The sequence below is a fragment of the Mobula hypostoma genome, chromosome 12 (genome assembly GCF_963921235.1).
Source record: "Mobula hypostoma chromosome 12, sMobHyp1.1, whole genome shotgun sequence".
Classification (NCBI taxonomy): domain Eukaryota; kingdom Metazoa; phylum Chordata; class Chondrichthyes; order Myliobatiformes; family Myliobatidae; genus Mobula; species Mobula hypostoma.
Genome location: NC_086108.1, coordinates 17591940 through 17615226, shown reverse-complemented (window position 1 = coordinate 17615226; position 23287 = coordinate 17591940). Strand labels below are relative to the sequence as shown.

The following is a 23287-nucleotide window of genomic DNA, read 5'->3' as shown; positions in this document are numbered from 1 at the left end:
AGGACCTCACGTGGTCTGTACACACCAGCTGTGTAGCAAAAAATGCACAGCAACTCCTCTTTCACCTCAGATGGTTAAGGAAGTTTGGTACAGGCCCCCAAATCCTAAGAACTTTCTACAGGGGCACAATTGAGAGCATCCTGACTGACTGAATCACTGCCTGGTATGGGAACTGTACCTCCCTTAATCGCAGGGTTCTGCAGAGAGTGGTGTGGACAGCCCAGCACATCTGTAGTTGTGAACTTCCCATGATTCAGGACATTTAGAAAGACAGGTACAGGTGTGAGAAAAGGAATTGGCCGAAGGTTCATTAGGGACCCAGGTCACCCCAACCCCAATTTATTCCAGCTGCTACCATCCAGGAAACAGCACTGCAGTATAAAAGTAAGGACAAACAGGCTCCAGCACAGTCTCTTCCTCCAGGCCATCAGACTGATTAACACGCTGATTTGAGTGTATTTCTATGTTACATTGACTGTTCTATTTATTATAAGTTTTTACAAATTACTATGATTGCACATTGCACATTTAGATGGAGATGTAACGTAAAGATTTTTACTCCTCAAGTATGTGAAGTTTGTAAGAAATAAAGTCAATTCAGTTCAATTCAATTCAAAGCAGAGGGTTAACAGAATTGTTTCCATCTGAGAGTGAATGGCAGGACAGCTCAAGAAGCTACTTGGTTTCTCCTGTTCTTGTGCTCATGTCTTCAATCATTCCACAACTTGACTTGGAAATATTGTACCGCAAGCATTTTTGATAAATGTACATCAGAATCCTGAACAGGACTGGGCCATCCAGCTTGCTCCATAATCTTTTTTTTTTCAGCACTATCCCCATGCGATTCCTTAAATATCAAGAAATGTATCAATCTGCTTAGTGACTGAGTTCCAACGATGCACCACACCTTCCCAAATGGACAAACCTTTGTCCTGAAACTGTGACTTCTAGACCTAGGCTCCTGTCTAGGGAAAGCATTCTTCCTGAATTCAACCCCCATCCCAACCCCATCATATGTCAAATCTTCTAAAAATTTGTTTCAATGAGATCTCCTCTTGTTCTTTTAAACTCAAGAAAACACATTCCTAGTCTACTCTCTCTCTGCTAAGGGCAAACTCACATTATAGACAAAGCCTGTAATAAATGTCTGTTTAAAGTACCCCTCCAAAACTGCACAAAGTTGAATTCCCTGGCCTTAATTTGGATAAATCTTTCAGTAATACAGCTGAAATGTCTGATCCTGTAGCACTTGCTTTATCCAGTACTCTCAACTGTTTCTTGAACTCTTGTTGAGTTGCTGGACACTGATTTCTGTGACTGTTGGTAGCTCAGGAGAAGTCGAGTTACATCATTCACTCAGCACTGCTGAAAGACATGGTTGTGAATGCTTCAAGCTTGTTTGGTGCACTCATATGAGGTTCAAAGTTCAAAATAAATTTATTATTTATTTATTATTCAAAGTACATTTATGTCACCGTATACAACCCTGAGATCTATTGCCTTGCAGGTTCACTCAATAAATTTGTAATAGAATAACAACCATAATAGAATCAATGAAAGACCTCATCAACTGGCATTCAACCAGTGTGTAAAAGACAACAATCTGTGCAAATACACAATTAAATAAATAATAATAATAATAATAATAATAAGTAAGCAATAAATATCAAGAACATGAAATGAAGAGACCTTGAAAGTGAATCCATAGGTTATGGGAACATTTCATTGATGGGGCAAGTAAAGTTGCGTGAAGTAATCCCCACTGGTTCAAAAACCTGATGGTTGAAGGGTAACAACTTTTCCCGAACCTGGTGGTTTGAGTACTGAGGCTCTTGTACCTTCTTCCAGTCGGCAGCAGTAAGAAGAGAGCATAACCTGGCTGGTGGGGTCCCTGATTATGGAAACATCAGGAAACTTATTCTTCATTGCTTTTGAGAGTGGAGGTATTTTCAAAGCATTTTCCTTTCACTAACAGTGTAACTGTTCATTATTGGTCTTATGTTGATGCTATGGGATTGGAGAGCTGTGATCTGATCCATTTGCGTGTTTTGATTTATTAATTTTACAGAATATAGAAGGATATTAGTGAATCTGATGGACTTTTACAACAATCCCCTCATCTAAGAACCAATATTAATTAAGCTAATTTTTATTTATTTACTTAAACTTCAGATCCCTACATGCCAGATGGGGAATTCAACTCCTGCTTCTGGGGCAACTGAACTATTTGTAAGTTGGAAATGAACAGACACAGTGTGTGGGAAAGGATCACAGAAACAGCTGTGACAGGAGACACGGGAAGAGCGGTCGCCAGCCAGCCTCAGCAACTCAGTGAATGAGGGAGTGAGTCTGCTCAGCGACACTGGCCCTGCTTGGCCCCTCTCAGCCGCCAATTGCTGCAGCTTAGGGTGTGGGGGTGGGCAGGTAGTGGTGTGTAGAAAAGGCACGTAGAAATACTCATGCCCATTCAGCAGAAGATGCCTGCAGCCTCACAACTGCCTGCAAATCCATCCCCATCCACTCCACTGGTCTCCAAACAATCGTCAATATATGATATGGAGTGTTCATAACACAGGTGTTCATGACTCAGGGAAGACCTGTATCATTTCTGTTTGCTGCTGCTTCTGCCATGAGGTTTCAGACTGTATAGACGCTATAAAACTATAGATGTTGTAATATAGAACAAAAAAAACTATTGGAGAAACTCAGCTGTTGAACAGCATCTGTGTGAGGAAAGGAATTGTTAATGCTTTGGGTTGAAACTATCCTGATGCAGAGGGAAGTTTCACTAAGATCCCCATCAAGCACAGACCCAGAGACATCATATGATCCTCATACATTAAGCCTTTCAATCCTGGAACACCCATATGGCCTCGGTAGACAAGCCCTCTAATCTGTCCTGCCTGAGCACTGCTGTAACATTTTCCCTGACTATATTCCAAATGTGTTCTAACCAGCACCTTATAAACCTCTGCAGTACATCAATGCTTTCATTTTCTAGTCCCCTTATTTTCTCTTAACAATAGCACAGATGTTTGTTTAATTATTCTGACCCCTCAATATAATTTTTATCAGCCACAATACCTGTACTAATCCTTTCCTTTTCCAAACCAACAACCTGATTTTGTATTTATAACATTCTAGACTCATAATTCATTTTCCCTTGACTTATAAGTTTCTTGGAAATCCTTTGCCCAAATTCTTTGATTAATCCCAACTTTTTCTGGCAACTTTAGCAGAATCAGATTTATTATCACCGACTAATATGATGTGAAATTTGTTGTTTTGTGGCAGCAGTACTGTGCAAAGACATAAAGCTGCTATAAATTACAAATATAAATAGAGCAAAAAAAATGAGGTAGTGTTCATGAGTTAATGGACTGTTCAGAAAACTGGTGGTGGAGGAGGGGAAGAAGCTGTGAATTGTTCCATATGGATCTTCAGGCTCTTGTGCTACCTCCTCGCTGGTAGTAACAAGAAGAGGACATCTCTGGATGGCAAGATTTCTTAGTTATGGATGCCACCTTCTTGAGACATCACCTCTTGAAGATGCCCTTGCTGGTGAGATGGGTTGTTACAATGGTGGAACTGACTGAGTCTACAAACCTGTGAAGCCTCTGTGATCCTGTGCACCTGAGGCACCGTACCAAGCTCCGATGCGGCCAGTCAGAATGCTCTCCATTGTGCATCTATAGAAATTACAAGCTGCTTCCTCGCATTTAATACTATTTTCATTTGCTCCTTTATTTCAATAGTTAGACTATTTTTGTGCTTTCGCAGAATTTTCATTTTCTGCAATTCATGGATTAATTCTATGGTTGCTATAGATATAGACAGCCATGAGATGTTAGCTCATTGCTATCTGCAGTCATCCCTGAGATATAGTTTCCCCATCGGCTATAGCCAAACTGCCAGGACACTTTGGAAGCACGGGAGACTGTAGGTAGTGGAATCTAGAGCAGCAAACAACTTGCTGGAGCAACTCAACAGGTCAAGCAGCATCTGTGGGAGAAGGGAATCATTAACAATTTGGGTCGAAACTCTACATCAGGACCAGGACCAGGGTTTCAGCCCGAAATGTCAGTTCCCAACTGGCCACTGATTATGATACTTTTGACAGGAAGCAGCAGCCATTCTTCACCACCTGGCAATCAATGCTCACATGTTACCAGGTTTCTACAGTATATAGAGAGCATACTTGGAATATTGCCTTCAAGTTCCTTTCTCCTTACCTGGGAATCAGTGTATTTGTTATTGAAAGAGTAAATTAAAACAGTTTTAGGCATCCTGTTATAGGAAAGATGTAGTCAAACTGGAAAGATTTATTGGAACATACAACATTCAGTGTTGATGCAGGAATCTGAAACGGGCACACTTGAAGGAATTCACTAGGTCAAGCAGCAGCTGTGATTTGCCATTGGTTTGCGTCAGTCCTGATGCAGGGTTTTAATGTGAAAGGTGGACAATTCCTCTCCTCCCCCCCCCCCCCACAGATACTGCTTCACCTTCTGACTTCTTCCAGCAGATTGTTGCTGAGAATTGTCTTCACTCAGAAGGTGGTAAACCTTTGGAATTCTTGCCCTAAGAGACACAATGAAAAATAGAGACATAGAAAACCTACAACACAATACAGGTCCTTTGGCCCACGGTGCTGTGCTGAACATCTACTTACTTTAGAAATTACCTAGAGTTACCCATAGCCCTCTATTTTTCTAAGCTCCATGTACCTATCCAGGAGTCTCTTAAAAGACCTTATTGTTTCCGCCTCCACCGCTGTCGCCGGCTGCCCATTTCACGCACTCGCTACTCTCTGCGTAAAAACCTTGCTCCGAACATCTCCTCTGTACCTACCAGTACTTACAATCACCTTAAAACTGCGCCCTCTCGTGTTAGCCATTTCAGCCCTGGGAAAAAGCCTCTGACTATCCACACGATCAATGCCTCTCATCATCTTATACACCTCTGTTAGGTCACCTCTCATCCTCCGTCGTTCCAAGGAGAAAAGACTCAATCTCTTCTCATAATTTATGCTCTTGTAACTGATTATATTCAAGAATGATATAAATAGATTTGTCGGCTGTTAAATATGTGTCCAGTTCAAGAAAGCGACTGAATGCTCTGGCTCTCTGCTTCTATTTCGTATGTTCTTGTGTTCTTGACATGGGAGACAATATCTTGGTCAATCCAGTCAATACTATCTATTTGAGAGACGTCGCTATGGGCACGATTGTCTGTTTTTCTGGTTACAACAGATCAGGGGAGAGGGAAGGGGTTCAGTGGTTACAAAACGCTGAAGGTAGAAATGAAGTTGTTTCACAAGAGTTGTGGGAACAGATCTCATGATGGGGTAGAAAGTCCGCACTTTGCACGGCCCCAGTGAATTACATTCCATGTAATCGAGTCTTCCAGCTGTTCTGTAGCTGGGGCAGTCATGGCGAGAGAGGCTGAGCGGCCGACTCGTGCTGCTATGCTGCCCTGCTCCTTTAAGAGCGCGGAGGAGCGCAGTCAGGAGCGGTTGCACCCACCGGCCGCTGACACATGTGCTGGAGCTGGGCACGGACAGCGCTTAAAACGGGGTGCGCTCTTACGTGTCCGGCAGTGGGACGGCCGGTGACTCGGCACCCTGTGGTCGTCCGTAGAACAGCCTCTGCAGTCATCAGCAATGAAGCGCCAGTAGCAGCCAGGCAGCAACATGTACGGACACTACCATCACTTGGTGAAGCTCCCTGTCACTTACAGCCGTAAGTAAAGCGCCGGCACATTCCCACACTCATCACTTCCTCCGTACGCGCATCTCCTGTTACGCTCCCCCGCTGCCTTCCATCTCTCTCTCTTTCCCTTTACCCCTTTCTTTTTCAGTCTACCTTTACCCTCCTTTCTCTTTATCTTCCTTCCCCCTCTCCTTCCTTCCCCGTTTCTCTATATCTCTTTTTCTTTCCCTTTCCTTCTTCTTGCTCTATTCCCCTTCCCTCTTTCCCTTCCCCATTCCCTCTTTCCCTTCCCCATTCCCCCATTCCCTTCCCCTCTTCCCCTTCCCCTCTTCCCCTTCCCCTCTTCCCCTTCCCCTCTTCCCCTTCCCCTCTTCCCCTTCCCCTCTTCCCCTTCCCCCTCCCCTCTTCTTTCTCCCTCTCATCTTTCCCTTCCCCCTCCCCTCTTTTCCTTACCCCTGGTACCCTTCACACCCCCTCCTCTCTCCTGGTTCCCTTCAACCCCCCCCCCCACAGTTTCCTTCACCCATCCCCTTGTTTATGTTCTTTTCCCCTCTACCCCCTCCTTTGAAGTTAAAATGTTTTTAAGATTAAATATTGCTTTGATTGATTTATTAAAGGAAAGACTTGTCAACCCTTCCCTCATTGTTGTTCTGGCTGTTTCCCTGGACAGGGGGATACAGATGTTGTTTGTGGGTGGGGGAGGAGGAAGTCATGGAATGGAGGAGTGTGGGGGAAGCACTACCCTGGGGTGAGGGATGAGGAGGGTTATCACGGGACAGAGGAGTGTGAATCTCAGCTCCTAGCTGTGTGCCATTGGGTTCAGAGCCCTGGATCATTTCATCCTCCAGCTTGGGGAGGTTTTTGAACTTGCAGTGACAGTGTTGTATGGCACCTCTTTTTCCAATACCCCGTCTCCGAGGCTCCCTTCAGTATCTCCCCATCGCCTCCACTAAACGGCAGGTGAGAAGAATTGAGGTGATCTGCCCCTCCCACAAAAGGGGATTTGAGATCACCTCAACCAGGTGGTCTATCCATAGTTCCTTCTGGGCAGTGTGTCTTCACTCAACATACACACAATTGGATATTGTCCTGTATCCCAATGCAGGACGATAGGCTGCTGCCAGAATTTTGGAAATCCTGGAGTAGGATTGGAGGAACCTTACTGCATAGTGCACCATCAGATTTCTAAATGAACACTGTACAGTGCCTCAATATATTTTTCTTTTTTTCTTTCTTTTTGAACTACTTATTTAATTTTTAGAGATGTATTTTTATTGTAATTTAGTTTTTTTATTATGTATTGCAATGTACTGCTGCCACAAAACAGCAAATTTCATGACATGCAGAATGCCAGTGATATTACACCTGATTCTGATTCTAGCATTAACATGCAGCAGTCACCAAGGTAAATCTTCTGTCTAAAGCTTCAGCACATGCTTCACTTGCTGTATGTACCACTTCTTCTGAGTAGCATGTCCTTTTATCAATTCTTTGGGCACACGTTTCTTTTGATGTTAGTATATTGTCACATGTATGGTAAAGAACTTCTGCTTTACAGATCCTTCAAACAGATCATTCCATATATAAGTGCATCAAGGTAGTACTAAAGGAAAGCAGAATGCAGAATATAATGCCTGCAATTGTAGAGAAAGTGCAGTTGCTAGTAAACAACCAAAGTGCAAAGGCCACAATGAGATGTATTGGGGGATAAGTGTTCATCCTCAGCATATGAAAGGTCCTTTCAAGAGTCGTGTAACAGTGGGTGGGATAGAAGCTGTCCTTTAGTCTGGTGGTGTGTACTCTCAAGCTTTTGTACCTTCTGCCCATTGTGAGAAGGAGAAGACAGAATGTCAGGGTGGGAGGAGTCCTTGATTATGTTGTCTGTTTTTCCGAGACAACATAGATGTCATTATCCCTTTGGAGTAAGCCATTTAATGATCCAGCTTCTCCCTTTTGTATCTCACACTTTGCATTATTTAATTCACATGTGCATTAGATTACACATTTCTCCTATTCATGTCCTAACTTCTGGTTACAATGATCCTCACTACATTGTCAGATTTTGCATTGGCTATACATGTCAAAATTATCTCCTCTTTATTCAAGTCTGGATGACTTGCATGAAGTCCTAATATTGACCGTCTACAGGGCTTCTCTGTCCCAAATATGGTTATATATTAAATATAAAAGAATCTACAGATTCGGGTAATCTTGAGTACATAGTACTGAAGGAACTCAGCAAGTCAGGCAGCATTTATGAAAGAGAATAAACAATCGATGTGTCATGCTGAGCCTTTTCATCAGGACCGGAGATGAAGGGGACAGAATAAGAAGTCGGGGGGGGGGGTAGGTTAAGGAGTACAGCTGGCAGGTGAGGGGGAAGCTGAGTGGGGAGGGGGGTTGAAGTAAGAACCTGGGAGTTGATAGGTCAAAGAGGTAAGGGGCTGAAGAAGAAGGAATCTTACAGGAGAGGACTGTGGACCATAGAAAAAAGGGAAGGAAGAAGGGTACCAAGAGAGGTGATGAGCAGGTGAGGAGAAGAGAAAGGTGAGAGGGGAACCAGATGGGGAATAGAAAAAAGAGAGAAGAGACAGGGGAGAAATTACCAGAAGTTAGAGAAATTGCTATTCATGCAATCAGGTTGGAAGTTACCCAGACAGAATATAAGATGTTCCTTCAGCCTGAGTGTGGCTTTATTGTGACAGTCCAGGAGGCCATGGGCAGATGTGTGAATGGAATGCCAAATTAAAATGGATGGTGACTGGAACCCTCCAGTGTATGTGTTGGTATGGCATCTCTAGGGCTGTGGAATATCAGGTGAAGCTCTGAAGCTGTCTGTCGAACCACTTGGCCTTCCTTGCTGTAAATACATAGCTGACTTCCTGTTGCTACAAGATTGTGATAAAAGGACAATACTGCTTCACAGGCAGAACACTGTTACATGATGTTGCACTGCCAAATAATAGCTGTGCATAATTCAGTCTGCCTCTAAAGCCACAGGACGTAAATATTATGGAATCCTCTGACCAACTAGAGTCCAATTATCCCTCCAGTTAATTAGTGCTCTCAGGACCTTTAATTGAATAAAATTGAGTGTTAGTGGCTACATAACACTAAAATATAATCGACCAGGTCCCAAAAGTTTGAAGCATTTACTTCTATATCTGCCGGCACAGCTTACAAGTTGTGGTAGGAGAGCTGATTGTGAGGAGGACTGGAACAGACTTTGATGAGGAGAAACTTAATACTAAGAAACATAAGTTGCAAGGCTTTGGCAAAACAAAGTTTAAGGTACATATATAACTCTGAGATCCACGTTCTTGTGGGCATACTCAATAAATCTATAGAATAATAACCATAACAGAATCAATGAAAGATCGTCCAACTTGGCATTCAACCAGAGTGCAGAAGATAACGAACTGTGCAATGCAAAAAGAAAGAAATAATAATAAATAAGCAATAAATATCGAGAACATGAGAGGAAAGAGTACTTGAAAGGGAGTCCATTGGTTGTGGGAACATTTCAATGATGGGGCAAGTGGAGTTATCAAGGGAGACAACATGGACCAGATGGTAGAGTTGTGAAGCTTGTGCAGGAATGATGTGGACCAGTGTGCACATCTTTGCCCATTTTTTAAATGGCAGCCTGACGTTAAGAGAACAGTCAATTTGCAACTGAGATGCCATACTTCATGAGTAGAGGCAAAGAAAAGAATATAAAAGTAAAGACATTACGTTAACCATACCCAGATTATTGCATGCAGTTCTTGTCGTACAGCTTGTAAATGGGCCCTGTGCCATCCAAGCCAGCCTGATTTGTCCAGTTTTTAACTTGCTTCTCTCTAAATCTTTCCTATCCAAGTAACTGTATAAGTGTCTTTTAATGTATCTGCCTCAACCACCTCCTCTGGCAGCTCATTCTATGTACTTACCATCTCTGAATGGAAAAAGTTGCTCCTTGGGTTCCTATTAAATCTCTGCTCTCTCATCTTAAGCCTCTGCCCTCTGATTGTTGATTCCTCAAATCTAGTAAAAAGACCTTGTATATGCTACTTGTGATTTTATACCTCAGTAAGATCAACCCTCATTCTCCTAGGCCCCAGTGAACGAAGTCCCCACTTGTTCAATCAGCCTCTTTCCATGCCTCTGTCCCTCAAGTCCTTGCAACATCCTTGTAAACCTCTTCTGCACTCTTTCCAGTTTACTGGTATCATTCCTATAGTTTGTTCATTGTGTGCCATGTCATATGATGTGAGCGATCATGGTCTTTCCATGACCATGATTGTACTTGCCTTGTATAGAAGTGGTTTGCCATTGCCGCCTTCTAGGCAGTATCCTTACAAGATGGGCGACCCCAGCCATTATCAATACTCTACAGAGATTGTCTGTCTCGCATCAGTGGTTGCATAACTAGGACTTGAGATATGCACTAGCTACTCATATGACTATCGACGGCTTTATGTGACCCTGATTGGGGCGAGGGGGTGGAGTCACTAAGCAGGTGCTACACCTTACTCAAGGGTGACCTGCAGGCTTACACCTCCTTTGGTAGAGACATATCTCCACCATGGCAACCAAATATGTTCTTTTGTGGGGTGACCGATACTGAATGCAATATTCCAAATATAGCCACACCAGCTTCTATAATTCAATGCCCCGACTGATGAAGGCATCATACTTTAGAAAGGATCTCCTGATCTCTTGGAGAGAGCAGGAAAGACTCACTGGATGGCAGATTTTAGCTGCACAATTCAACAGGAGAAGCTGAGGTTGCCCTTTTTAGAACAGTGAAGACTGACGTCAGATTTGGTCAGTGTGTACAAGATCATGTGTGGCTTGGAGTCAGTAGAGAGAAGTGGTTCCCATCAGCAGATGATTCATTAAAGTACAGATCTAATGTGAGCAAAAGAGAAGGGGTTACTGTTGGTCTCCTTTTGGTGTTTGTGATCATTTCTCATCCTGCAGGCCTGCCTGCCTTCATTGAGGCAAATTACCTAGGTGTTAGCACGTCGCTGATCCTGGAACCTGCCACCTGCACACTAGTTTCCTGGATCACCACAGTGGCTGTGCTTCCACTAAGGCAGAGCCGAGTATGAAGTACTGTGGTAGGTTGCAAGATTAGTTGAAGGTAGAAGACCAAAGCAATCTCTTTCTGCCTTAAGCAGTCTGACACAGTAGCAAAGGACAGCAGCATTGGTATTGATACTGGTGTGGTTGCTGTGCATGGAAATATTACCAGCAACATTTCCAACTTGTGTTTGTATTCACAAACTTAAGACCTGACCTTCCCCAAGGGGCTGGTACATAGACAGTCACCCAATAGGTTAGAGTAGATGTCAAACTTCAGAGGTTACTGCGCACATAAAATGCTGACAGCTACATCATGTACGGCATCGTATTTAGGCCCTTCTATGATGGGAGAGTTCTTAACCTGTCATTGTGGGAAAGGTCAGCTGAGTGGAGGAGGGGCTCCCACTGCTCTGACAATGAGAGGAAACTCAGTCAGAGCCCCAGTCAAGAACCACACTAGCTCTCTGCCAGCCACCTTCAGCTGCAGACTTGCACCAATATCCAAATCCAAAGTTGGAGACTGACAGCAAAGACGCTGGACAGCACTGGTGAGAAGATAAGAGCTTGGATGTGCTGAGATGAGTTGGAAAGAGGAACACTGTTTTTATTCTCCCCACACTTCCTCCCACAATTCCACCACTCATCCATACTAGGCCAGTTTATAATGCCTGATTAACCTATGCCCTTTTTTGTGTCCAACGCCGGCCTCCTAGGCTTGAGTTGACGTAGTAGAAGTAGTGACTAACCTAACTGCACAAGTTGATTTAGGATGTAGGAGGAAACCCACACAGGCACAGTGAGAATGTGCAAACTCTTCACACTCAGCACCCAAGTTCAGGATCGAACCCAGTTCTCAAGGTGGGAGGCAGCTGTTCTACAAGTTGCATTGTTGTGCCATGTCCCTCTATACAGAGTCAAGAAGTCACACAGTGCAAAAACATGCCCTTTGGCTCAATTAGTCCATGCCGATCAAAATGCCCATCTAAGCTGGTCCCATTTGCCCATGATTAGCCCCTACCCTCTAAAACAAGGGTTCCCAACCTTGGGTCCACAGACCCCTCAGTTAATGGTAAGGCTACATGGCATAAAAAAAAAGTTGGGAACCCCTGTTCTAAAGTTTTCCAATTCATGTACCTGTTCAAATACCTTTTAAATGTTGTTAATGTACCTGCCTCAACCACTTCATCTGGCAACTCATAGTCATAGTCATACTTTATTGATCCCGAGGGAAACTGAATTTCGTTACAGTTACCCCAACCAAGAATACAGTATTAATATAGCAATATAAAACCATAAATAATTAAATAGTAATATGTAAATTATGCCAGGAAATAAGTCCAGGACCAGCCTATTGGCTCAGGGTGTCTGACCCTCCAAGGGAGGAGTTGTAAAGTTTGATGGCCACAGGCAGGAATGACTTCCTATGACGGTCAGTGTTGAATCTTGGTGGAATGAGTCTCTGGCTGAATGTACTCCTGTGCCCAACCAGTACATTATGTAGTGGATGGGAGACATTGTCCAAGATAGCATGAAACTTAGACAGCATCCTCTTTTCAGACACCACCGTCAGAGAGTCCAGTTCCATCCCCACAACATCACTGGCCTTACGAATGAGTTTATTGATTCTGTTGGTGTCTGCTACCCTCAGCCTGCTGCCCCAGCACACAACAGCAAACATGATAGCACTGGCCACCACAGACTCATAGAACATCCTCAGCATCATCCGGCAGATGTTAAAGGACCTCAGTCTCCTCAGGAAATACGGACAGCTCTGACCCTTCTTGTAGACAGCCTCAGTGTTCTTTGACCAGTCCAGTTTATTATCAATTCGTATCCCCAGGTATTTGTAATCCTCCACCATGTCCACACTGACCCCCTGGATGGAAACAGGGGTCACCGGTGCCTTAGCCCTCCTCAGGTCCACCACCAGCTCCTTAGTCTTTTTCACATTAAGCTGCAGATAATTCTGCTCACTCCGTGTTACAAAGTTTCCTACCGTAGCCCTGTACTCAGCCTCATCTCCCTTGCTGATGCATCCAACTATGGCAGAGTCATCAGAAAACTTCTGAAGATGACAAGACTCTGTTCAGTAGTTGAAGTCCGAGGTGTAAATGGTGAAGAGAAAGGGAAACAAGACAGTCCCCTGTGGAGCCCCAGTGCTGCTGATCACTCTGTCGGACACACAGTGTTGCAAGCACATGTACTGTGGTCTGCCTGTCCATATTTCATATACCAGTCGTTCCATATACTGTATGTACTATCATCTGGCCCCTCAGGCGCTATCAAATCTCTTCTCCTCTCACTTTAAACCTATACCCTTTAGTTCTTGATTCCCCTTTCAGTGTGCATTCACCCTTTCTATGCCCCTTATGATGTTATTCAACTCTATCAGACCACATCTCATCCACCTACTCCAATGAATAAAGTCCGAGCCTTCTCAACCTCTCCCTATAACTCAGTCCATCAAATCCCAGCAATATCCCAATCAATCTTTTCTGAAATCTTTCCAGCTTAATGGTTTCTTTCCTATAGCAGGGTGATCAAAACTGGGCACGTTCCAAATGCAGCCTCACCAACTGCAGCATCCTGTCTCAACTCCTGTACTCATATAATGATGGCCAGTGTGCCAGACACCTTTACAATTCTGTCCACATCTGATGCTACTTTGAGTGAATTATATACTTGTACTTCTAAGTCTCTCTGTTGTACAACACTGCCCAGGGCCGTGGTGTTCACTGTGAAAAGTTCTGCCTTGATTTGTCACAATTAACTGAATTAAATACCGCATGAGAAAATAAGTATCTAATGCCACAAGGGAAGAGGACCATAAGAAGACCAAGAGGGGGTCTTTCATCGCTGGAACGTGAAGGGATATTGTATATGCACTACTATCCTAAGGAATGACCATGTACTTTGTTTTATTAACCCTTGCTTGCCCATTCTGTTTGCCCCAGATATATGGCATGAATTGAGAGCAGCTTGACCATCTGATTGGGATGATGGTAGTTTGAGTTCAGTCATAGCCTCACAATTAATCATCTCTGTTTCTAGTTGCATTGTGTGGAAGCACGTCTTTCTGCAATGACTTGTTTCTCTGTGCTCAGCTGTACCACAGTGGATGTGCAGCTCTCATTACTACTGAGAAAAGCTATTAGATCACTGCTAAAATGTTGAATGTGGAATGTTGAATGTTTAATTAGGAAGGGGAAAAAAGATTATGAGAGAAAACTGGCAGGGAACATAATAACTGACTGTAAAAGCTTTTATAGATATGTAAAAAGGAAAAGACTGGTAAAGACAAATGTAGGTCCCCTACAGACAGAAACAGGTGAATTGATTATGGGGAGCAAGGACATGGCAGACCAATTGAATAATTACTTTGGTTCTGTCTTCACTAAGGAGGACATAAATAATCTTCCAGAAATAGTAGGGGACAGAGGGTCCAGTGAGATGGAGGAACTGAGCGAAATACATGTTAGTAGGGAAGTGGTGTTGGGTAAATTGAAGGGATTAAAGGCAGATAAATCCCCAGGGCCAGATGGTCTGCATCCCAGAGTGCTTAAGGAAGTAGCCCAAGAAATAGTGGATGCATTAGTGATAATTTTTCAAAACTCGTTAGATTCTGGACTAGTTCCTGAGGATTGGAGGGTGGCTAATGTAACCCCACTTTTTAAAAAAGGAGGGAGAGAGAAACCGGGGAATTATAGACCAGTTAGCCTAACGTCGGTGGTGGGGAAACTGCTGGAGTCAGTTATCAAAGATGCGATAACAGCACATTTGGAAAGCGGTGAAATCATCGGACAAAGTCAGCATGGATTTGTGAAAGGAAAATCATGTCTGACGAATCTCATAGAATTTTTTGAGGATGTAACTAGTAGAGTGGATAGGGGAGAACCAGTGGATGTGGTATATTTGGATTTTCAAAAGGCTTTTGACAAGGTCCCACACAGGAGATTAGTGTGCAAACTTAAAGCACACGGTATTGGGGGTAAGGTATGATGTGGATAGAGAATTGGTTAGCAGACAGGAAGCAAAGAGTGGGAATAAATGGGACCTTTTCAGAATGGCAGGCAGTGACTAGTGGGGTACCGCAAGGCTCAGTGCTGGGACCCCAGTTGTTTACAATATATATTAATGACTTGGATGAGGGAATTAAATGCAGCATCTCCAAGTTTGCGGATGACACGAAGCTGGGCGGCAGTGTTAGCTATGAGGAGGATGCTAAGAGGATGCAGGGTGACTTGGATAGGTTGGGTGAGTGGGCAAATTCATGGCAGATGCAATTTAATGTGGATAAATGTGAAGTTATCCACTTTGGTGGCAAAAATAGGAAAACAGATTATTATCTGAATGGTGGCCAATTAGGAAAAGGGGAGGTGCAACAAGACCTGGGTGTCATTATACACCAGTCATTGAAAGTGGGCATGCAGGTACAGCAGGCGGTGAAAAAGGCGAATGGTATGCTGGCATTTATAGCGAGAGGATTCGAGTACAGGAGCAGGGAGGTACTACTGCAGTTGTACAAGGCCTTGGTGAGACCACACCTGGAGTATTGTGTGCAGTTTTGGTCCCCTAATCTGAGGAAAGACATCCTTGCCATAGAGGGAGTACAAAGAAGATTCACCAGATTGATTCCTGGGATGGCAGGACTTTCATATGAAAAAAGTCTGGATGAACTGGGCTTGTACTCATTGGAATTTAGAAGATTGAGGGGAGATCTGATTGAAACGTATAAAATCCTAAAGGGATTGGACAGGCTAGATGCAGGAAGATTGTTCCCGATGTTGGGGAAGTCCAGAACGAGGGGTCACAGATTGAGGATAAAGGGGAAGCCTTTTAGGACCGAGATTAGGAAAAATTTCTTCACACAGAGAGTGGTGAATCTGTGGAATTCTCTGCCACAGGAAACAGTTGAGACCAGTTCATTGGCTATATTTAAGAGGGAGTTAGGTATGGCCCTTGTGGCTACGGGGATCAGGGGGTATGGAGGGAAGGCTGGTGCAGGGTTCTGAGTTGGATGATCAGCCATGATCATAATAAATGGCAGTGCAGGCTCGAAGGGCCGAATGGCCTACTCCTGCACCTATTTTCTATGTTTCTATGTGCTCCCAAAGAGTTTAATTTTGTTTTGAAGGGGAACAATTTTTCTCATGCTTTCCACATCTGAACAAAGCACAGTTCATTCATTGGAATACTTTTGAAATGTAGTTGCAGCTGGAATGTAGAAAAAGCGGCAGCTAATTTGTACACAACTAGCCCCCAAACAATGAGATTATAACCAGACAATCTGCTTGCAGTCGTGTTGACTGAATGATGAGTTAATTGCCAAGATACTGATGATGGTTGTCAAATTGTGATGTGTGATTTTTCTGCTCTTGGGAAGAGTGGACCCTGTTCTTTCATCTGAAACACTGCACTTCTGATTGTACAGCACTATTGTATTTCTCCCTTTGCCTGAGAATTTTGTGCTTGAGACCCAAGAGCAGGAAACTTCAACTTTCTGATTTGGAGATGAAAAATCAACTGTAACCAGTCTTTATTTGGTGGTTAAAGTACTTTAGAAGTTGTAGTTTCAAAGAACATAACCTAGCATGATGTGACCTATTTGAGTACAAACATGGTCACTGTGCAGCAGTGGTTGATGTGGATTAGAAAGTGTTGTGTTTATTGTCAGTCATGCCAGTTGACACTAACTAGTTACTGTACTATAAATGTTTCCAGGACAGTGACTTCTGAGTTAATTAAGTCATTCATTGGCAATGTTCAGTGCTTAGCACACAGGCGTCAGTTATGCTTTTCAATAATGATGCCATTGCAATCCAAAATTCAAACTGTTGTTGCATTTAAATAACTTGGTTTGGGATCTTACCATGCAGAAGGGGCTTTTGAACCTGGTGTGTTAACTGTCCATCATTGCTGAATCTTGAAGAAATGCTTGTGAGGAGCTGGCTGGACAGGGACAATGTAATGTCATGTGCAGATGTGCACGGCCTGGTATGGAAATTCCAGTGTCCTTGGCTGAAAAATCCTACAAAAAGTAGTAGATACGACCCAATCCATCACCATTGATCACATTACATGGAGTGCTGTCGCAGGAAAGCACCATCCATCACCAAGGACTCTCCATGGTCTCTTCTCATTGCTGCCATCAGAAAGAATGTACAGAGGCCTCAGAACCCACACCACCAGACTCAGGAGCCATTATGGCCCCTGAACCATCAGGCTTTGAACCAGTGGGGATAAGTTCACTCGCCCCATTACCAAACTGTTCCCAAACTTATAGACTCACTTTCAAGGACTCTTCACCTCGTGTTCTCAATATTTATTTATTTATTTATTGTGATTTTTTTTTTTCTTTTATATTTACATTTTTGTCTTTTGCACATTAGTTGTTTGTCCATCCTGTTGGATGATTCTACTGTATTGTGTTTCTTGAATTTTCTGACCATGCCTGCAAGAAAACAAGTCTCAGGGTTGTTTATGGTGATGTATATGTACTTTGAATTTTGAAATATGAATTAGGGGCACAAATAGGTTACTTAGCCCCTCAAATTCACTCACCCATTCAGTAAGATCACGGTGAGTCTAATTGTAACTTTGACTTAATTATCCTTTTCACCCCCTTTGATTACCTACCTTGACTATAAAAATGTTACTCAGATTCTTTGTTTTGTTTGAAGACTGTTTGATCGCTCTGGTCTGTACAATAAGATCCCCCCTCATTCTGAAGGATGAGAGAGGATCTTGTGGAGACCTACTAAAATAGTAGTAATAGTAATACTGAAAGGCCTGGATAGAGTGGCTTTGGAAAGGTTGTTTGCATTTGTAGCAGAGTCTTGGATCCGAAAGACAGCCTCAGAATGAAAAGGTGATTCTTTCAAACAATTGGCGAATTGCTTCAGTCAGAGGGTGGTGAACCTATGGAATTCGTTGCCAAAGATGGATGTGGAGGCCAAGTCATTGGATGTATTTAATGAAGAGATTGATCGTACAGTGGGTTCTAGTTAATTGTGACACAATGGGACCAGAAAATTTTGGCTCAATTAAGCGACAGCCCCAAATAGCCGAGGTTTCATGGAAATAGTTTAAAATCTTGTATAGAAAAAGAATTTTCATTGTACATCAGTATTTAAATCAAAACTACTACAGTACTATAAAACTGTGTATTAGTTCCAAATAATTACTGATGGAGGAATTAATCCAGTGTACACTGCTGTGTTCTTTTGATTGTAAGTGAATAAAATCATCGCAGACAACTAGTGTAGAAAATCACTGCCTTCAAACAATGCTCTTGACGATTGCATCTTCCAAATCTTCATTTTCTTTATAATGTTCGACATAATTGTCAATACCTTAAAATTCTTCATAGGTCCTAACTTGCTGAAGTAGTGAAATTTTCACTCACAGCCATATCTGGCATCTCCAAGCCTGAATACTTGAAACTACAGTGAGCAAAACAGTTCTGAATTGTCTTACTGCTCGTTACTTGCCAACTATTAGTGATGAAAATCACTATGCTTAGAGTGAACAGTTTTGAAATAGTATCACTTGTGTGTTCAAAAAGCAGTGTAGTATCTCAACATGTGCATGCAACTAAAGCTAATTAGAAACTGTTCGGCAACAGTCTCCTGTCCCAGTTAAGCAGCATACGAGGGGTGATTGATAAGTTTGTGGCCTAAGGCAGAAGGCGTCAATTTTAGAAAACCTAGCACATTTATTTTTCAACATAGTCCCTTCCTACATGTACACACTTGGTCCAGCGGTCGTGGAGCATACGGATCCCTTCTTTGTAGAAGTGATCCACAGCAGGGGTGATTGATAAGTTTGTGGTCTAAGGTAAAAGGAGGTGAATTATTAACTTCAGGCTTTCTGCATGATCACTCAAAGAGTTGAACTGCACATGCATGTAACGAGAGCGCCTTGGACCTCCAGGTGGTCCACAGCAGTGGTGATTGATAGGTTCATGGCCTAAGGTAGAAGGAGATGAGTTATACAGCTTCCCTCATAAGAGAAACTATAGATGCACTTCCAAGAACTCTATAACTCATGTTCTCAGTATTATTTTATTTATTTATCATTGTTAAATTTTTTTGTATTTGCATAGTTTATCTTCTTTTGTACATTGGTTCTTTGTCAGTCTTTGTGTGTAGTTTTTCATTGATTCTATTATACTTCTTTGTTCTGCTGTGAATGCCTGCAAGAAAATGAATCTCAGGATTATATATGGTGATGTAAATGATGTTTAAAAAATTACTTTGAACTTTGAAGCTATCCTTTCTAGATACAGGCAGTCCCCAGGCTATGATAGAATCTAGCTGTCCGTTCTCCAGTCAAAAGTGAACAGAAACAATCAGTGGGAGTGTATTACAGAAACAGCTGTGAAGGGAGAGTAAACACAAAATATTCTGCAGATGCTGGGGTCAACGCAGCACTCACAACACGCTGGAGGAACTCAGCAGGTCGGGCAGCATCCGTGGAAACGATCAGTCAATGTTTCGGGCCGGAACCCTTTGTCAGGATGAAGGGTTCTGGCCCGAAACGTTGACTGATCGTTTCCACGGATGCTGCCCGATCTGCTGTGAAGGGAGAGTAAGCAGGCACAGGAAGAGTGGCCACCAGCCAGTCTCACTGACTCAGTAAATGAACCTGTTCAGTATTCCCAACTGTGCTCTGTCTGAGTGGAGGAGGGTGAGGAATTCCCCATTCCCACCTGGCAGAAGATGGCTGCAGTCCACAGCAGCTGGCAAATCCATCCCCATTCATCCCACTAGTCTCCCAAATGCTTGATTGTGTACACAGTGTGACCATAAGTCAGGTATTCATAATCTGAGGACAGCCTCTATTAGTCTGGTAAATCTGTAAATATACTTCATTAAAGAAACTCTATAATGCTCCACATGTGGTCCACCAGTCCCTAAATAACTGAAATATAACCCAATGTGCATACTGCGCTGAGCAGTTTAAGACGTTTGTGAGGCCTAATTTGGTGTATCGTGTGCAGTTTGGTCACCTACCTACAGGAAAGATGTTGACAGGGTTGAAAGTGTACAGAAAATATTTACAAGGATGTTGCCGGGTGTGGAGGACCTGAGTTCCAAGGAAAGATTGAATAGATTAGAACTCTATTCTTTAGAATGTAGAAGATTGAGAGATTTGATAGAGGTATATAAATTATGAGGGGTATAGATAGAATAATGCAAGCAGGTTTTTTCCAGCAAGATTGGGTGGGACTACAACCAGAGGTCATGATTTCAGGTTGAAAGGGAAATATGAGGGGAAACTTCTCCTGTCAGAGGGTCATGAGAGTGTAGAAAGAGTTGCCAGTGTAAGTGGTGCATATGAGTTTGATTTCAACATTTAAGAGAAGTTTGGATAGGTACATGAATAGTTGGGGTATGGAGGATTGGTGCAGGTCGATGGAAGTGGGCAGTTTACATGGTTTTGACATAGACTAGATGGGCTGAAGGGCCTGTTTCTGTGCTGTACTTCTCTGGGACTCCATGACATCAGTGAGCCATCTAAGTTTTACAATGTAATGTGCACTGAAACTGATGAGCTACATTTCACATGGCACCCTTTCCAAAGCTTCCACTTGCTTCCCATAATGGGGTGATCAGATCTACACTTAATACTCTGAGTACAGCTTTAGCAAAATTTACAGATTTTCAAGAGTGCTATAACAATGGGATAGAATCTGTCCCTGAGCTTGTTGGTATGTGTCCTCAAGCTTTTGTGTATTCTGCCTGCAGGAGGTATGGAGAAGGGTGGGGGTAAGAGAGAATGACAGGGGTGGCAGAAGTCCTTGATTATATTGGTTGCTTTCCCAAGTCAGCGGGAAGTGTTGATGGAGTCAAATGCATTTCCTCTGCTTTTTACACACAGAACATACTTGGACAAACTTACACTTCACCTGTATCAGGAATGCCAGAGCATTGCTGGAATACCAGACCTCAGCATTATAGCCGTGATGTTGTCCAGTCCAGTGTGCTCAGCTCCTTGTGTTGCATAGAGTAAATCAAATAGGTGTCATGATGGTTGGACAGTGAATGGATCGTGCTCTCAAGCTGGCTGAAGGTGTTTCACATTAATGTCATGTACAGAGTGTTGAGAACCACTATCAATGAGGCCTGGGGATGCTCACAGAGCCTGCTGCTTTGTCAAGGTTTTGATCCTACCCAATTAGAAACAAGCAAATGCAGGTTCTGGAACAATCAAAAGAATTGCTTTTTCATTAATGTCCCTCAGAGGCGATTAGACAGGTAATAGACCTCCAACCCCAGTGACCTTGGCTTTCATGTCTCCTTCAGACCTCTAGCTTTGGTCTTCACAAATGAGGCTGATTAACAAGATAAAATCCGCTGGCATTACAGGAAAGGTACTAGCATGGATAGTGAAATGGCTGACAGGCAGGAGGCAGCGAGTGAGAATAAAAGGAGCCTTTTCTGGTTGGCTGCCAGTGACTAGTGGTGTTCCTTAGCAGTCAGTATTGGGACTGCTACTTTTCTCATTGTTTGTCAGTGATTTAGATAATGGAATTGATGGCTTTGTGACAAAGTTTGCAGATGATATGAAAATAAGTGGAGGGGTAGGTAGTGCCGAGGAAGCAATGTGATTGCAACAAGACTTCGACAAGTTAGAAATGGGCAAAAAAGTGGCAGATGGAATACAGTGTTGGGAAATGTATGATAATGCATTTTGGTAAAAGGACCAATCTAAATAGGGGGAAGGTTCAGACATCAGGGGTGCAGAGGGACATGGCAGTCCTCTTGCAAGACTCCCAGACTGTTTATTTACAGGTTGTCTGTGATAAAGAAGGCAAATGCAATGTTGGCATTTATTTCACTAGTCAGGCCACACTTGGAGTATTGTCAACAGTTTTAACCATATAACAATTACAGCACGGAAACAGGCCATCTCGGCCCTTCTAGTCCATGCCGAACTCCTAGTCCCACCTAGTCCCACTCGGTCCATAACCCTCCATTCCCTTCCTGTCCATATATCTATCCAATTTAACTTTAAACGACAACATCAAAACTGCCTCAACCACTTCTGCTGGAAACTGGTTCCATACAGCCACCACTCTCTGAGTAAAGAAGTTCCCCCTCATGTTACCCCTAAACTTTTGCCCTTTAACTCTCAACTCATGTCCTCTTGTTTGAATCTCCCCCACCCTGAATGGAAAAAGCCTATCCACATCAACTCTATCAGTCCCCCTCATAATTTTAAACACCTCTATCAAGTTCCCTCTCAACCTTCTACACTTCAAAGAATAAAGACCTAACTTGTTCAACCTTTCTCTGTAACTTAGGAGATGAAACCCAGGCAACATTTTAGTAAACCTCCTCTGTACTCTCTCAATTTTATTGACATCTTTCCTATAATTTGGTGACCAGAACTGTACACAATACTCCAAATTTGGCCTTACCAATGCTTTATACAATTTCAACATTACATCCCAACTCTTGTACTCAATGCTCTGATTAATAAAGGCCAGCATACCAAAAGCTTTCTTCACCACCCTATCCACACGAGATTTTACCTTCAGGGAACTATGCACCATTATTCCTAGATCCCTCTGTTCTACAGCATTCTTCAATGCCCATGTATGTCTTATTTACCTATTTGCCATGTATGTCCTATTTTGATTAGTCCTACCAAGATGTAGTACCTCACATTTTTCAGCATTAAGCTCCATCTGCCATCTTTCAGCTCACTCTTCTAACTGGCCTAAATCTCTCTGCAAGCTTTGAAAACCTACTTCATTATCCACAACGCCACCTGTCTTAGTATCATCTGCATACTTACTAATCCAATTTACCACCCCATCATCCAGATCATTAATATAGATGACAAACAACATTGGACCCAGTACAGATCCCTGAGGCACACCGCTACACACCATCCTCCAATCTGACACGTAGTTATCCACCACTACTCTCTGGCATCTCCCATCCAGCCATTGCTGAATCCATTTTACTACTTCAATATTAATGCCTAACGATTGAACCTGCCTAACTAACCTTCCGTGTGGAACCTTGTCAAAGGCCTTACTGAAGTCCATATAGACAACATCCACCGCTTTACCCTCGTCAACTTTCCTAGTAATCTCATCAAAAAATTCAATAAGGTTTGTCAAACATGACCTTCCATGCACAAATCCATGTTGACTGTTCCTAATCAGACCCTGTCTATCCAGATAATTATATATACCTCTCTAAGAATACTTTCCATCAATTTACCCACCACTGACGTCAAACTCACAGGCCGATAATTGCCAGGTTTACTCTTAGAACCCTTTTTAAACAATGGAACCACACGAGCAATACGCCAATCCTCCGGCACCATCCCCGTTTCTAATGACATTTGAAATATTTCTGTCAGAGCCCCTGCTATTTCCAAACTAACTTCCCTCAAGGTCCTATGGAATATCTTGTCCGGACCCGGAGAGTTATCCACTTTTATATTCTTTGGGCACCATTTCTCTGAATGGATGTGTTGTCATTGGA

At 42.9% G+C, this 23287-nt stretch overlaps 1 protein-coding gene across 10 annotated transcripts in view; it reads left to right on the top strand.

Moving 5' to 3' along the window:
• LOC134354641 (retinoic acid receptor RXR-alpha-A) overlaps window positions 1–23287 on the top strand; it is a 285142-nt gene that overhangs the window by 114074 nt on the left and 147781 nt on the right. For 4 of the 10 annotated variants that reach the window (XM_063063689.1, XM_063063697.1, XM_063063694.1 and 1 more), the window contains exon 1: window positions 5516–5741. The exons of 5 other annotated variants lie outside the window; for them this stretch is intronic. In XM_063063689.1, coding sequence (XP_062919759.1) covers window positions 5693–5741 — 49 coding nt within the window. In that variant the 5' untranslated portion in view covers window positions 5516–5692. Of the gene's footprint in view, window positions 1–5515; window positions 5742–23287 lie in introns of those variants that run through there. One more of the 10 variants, XM_063063693.1, reaches the window with a different exon arrangement.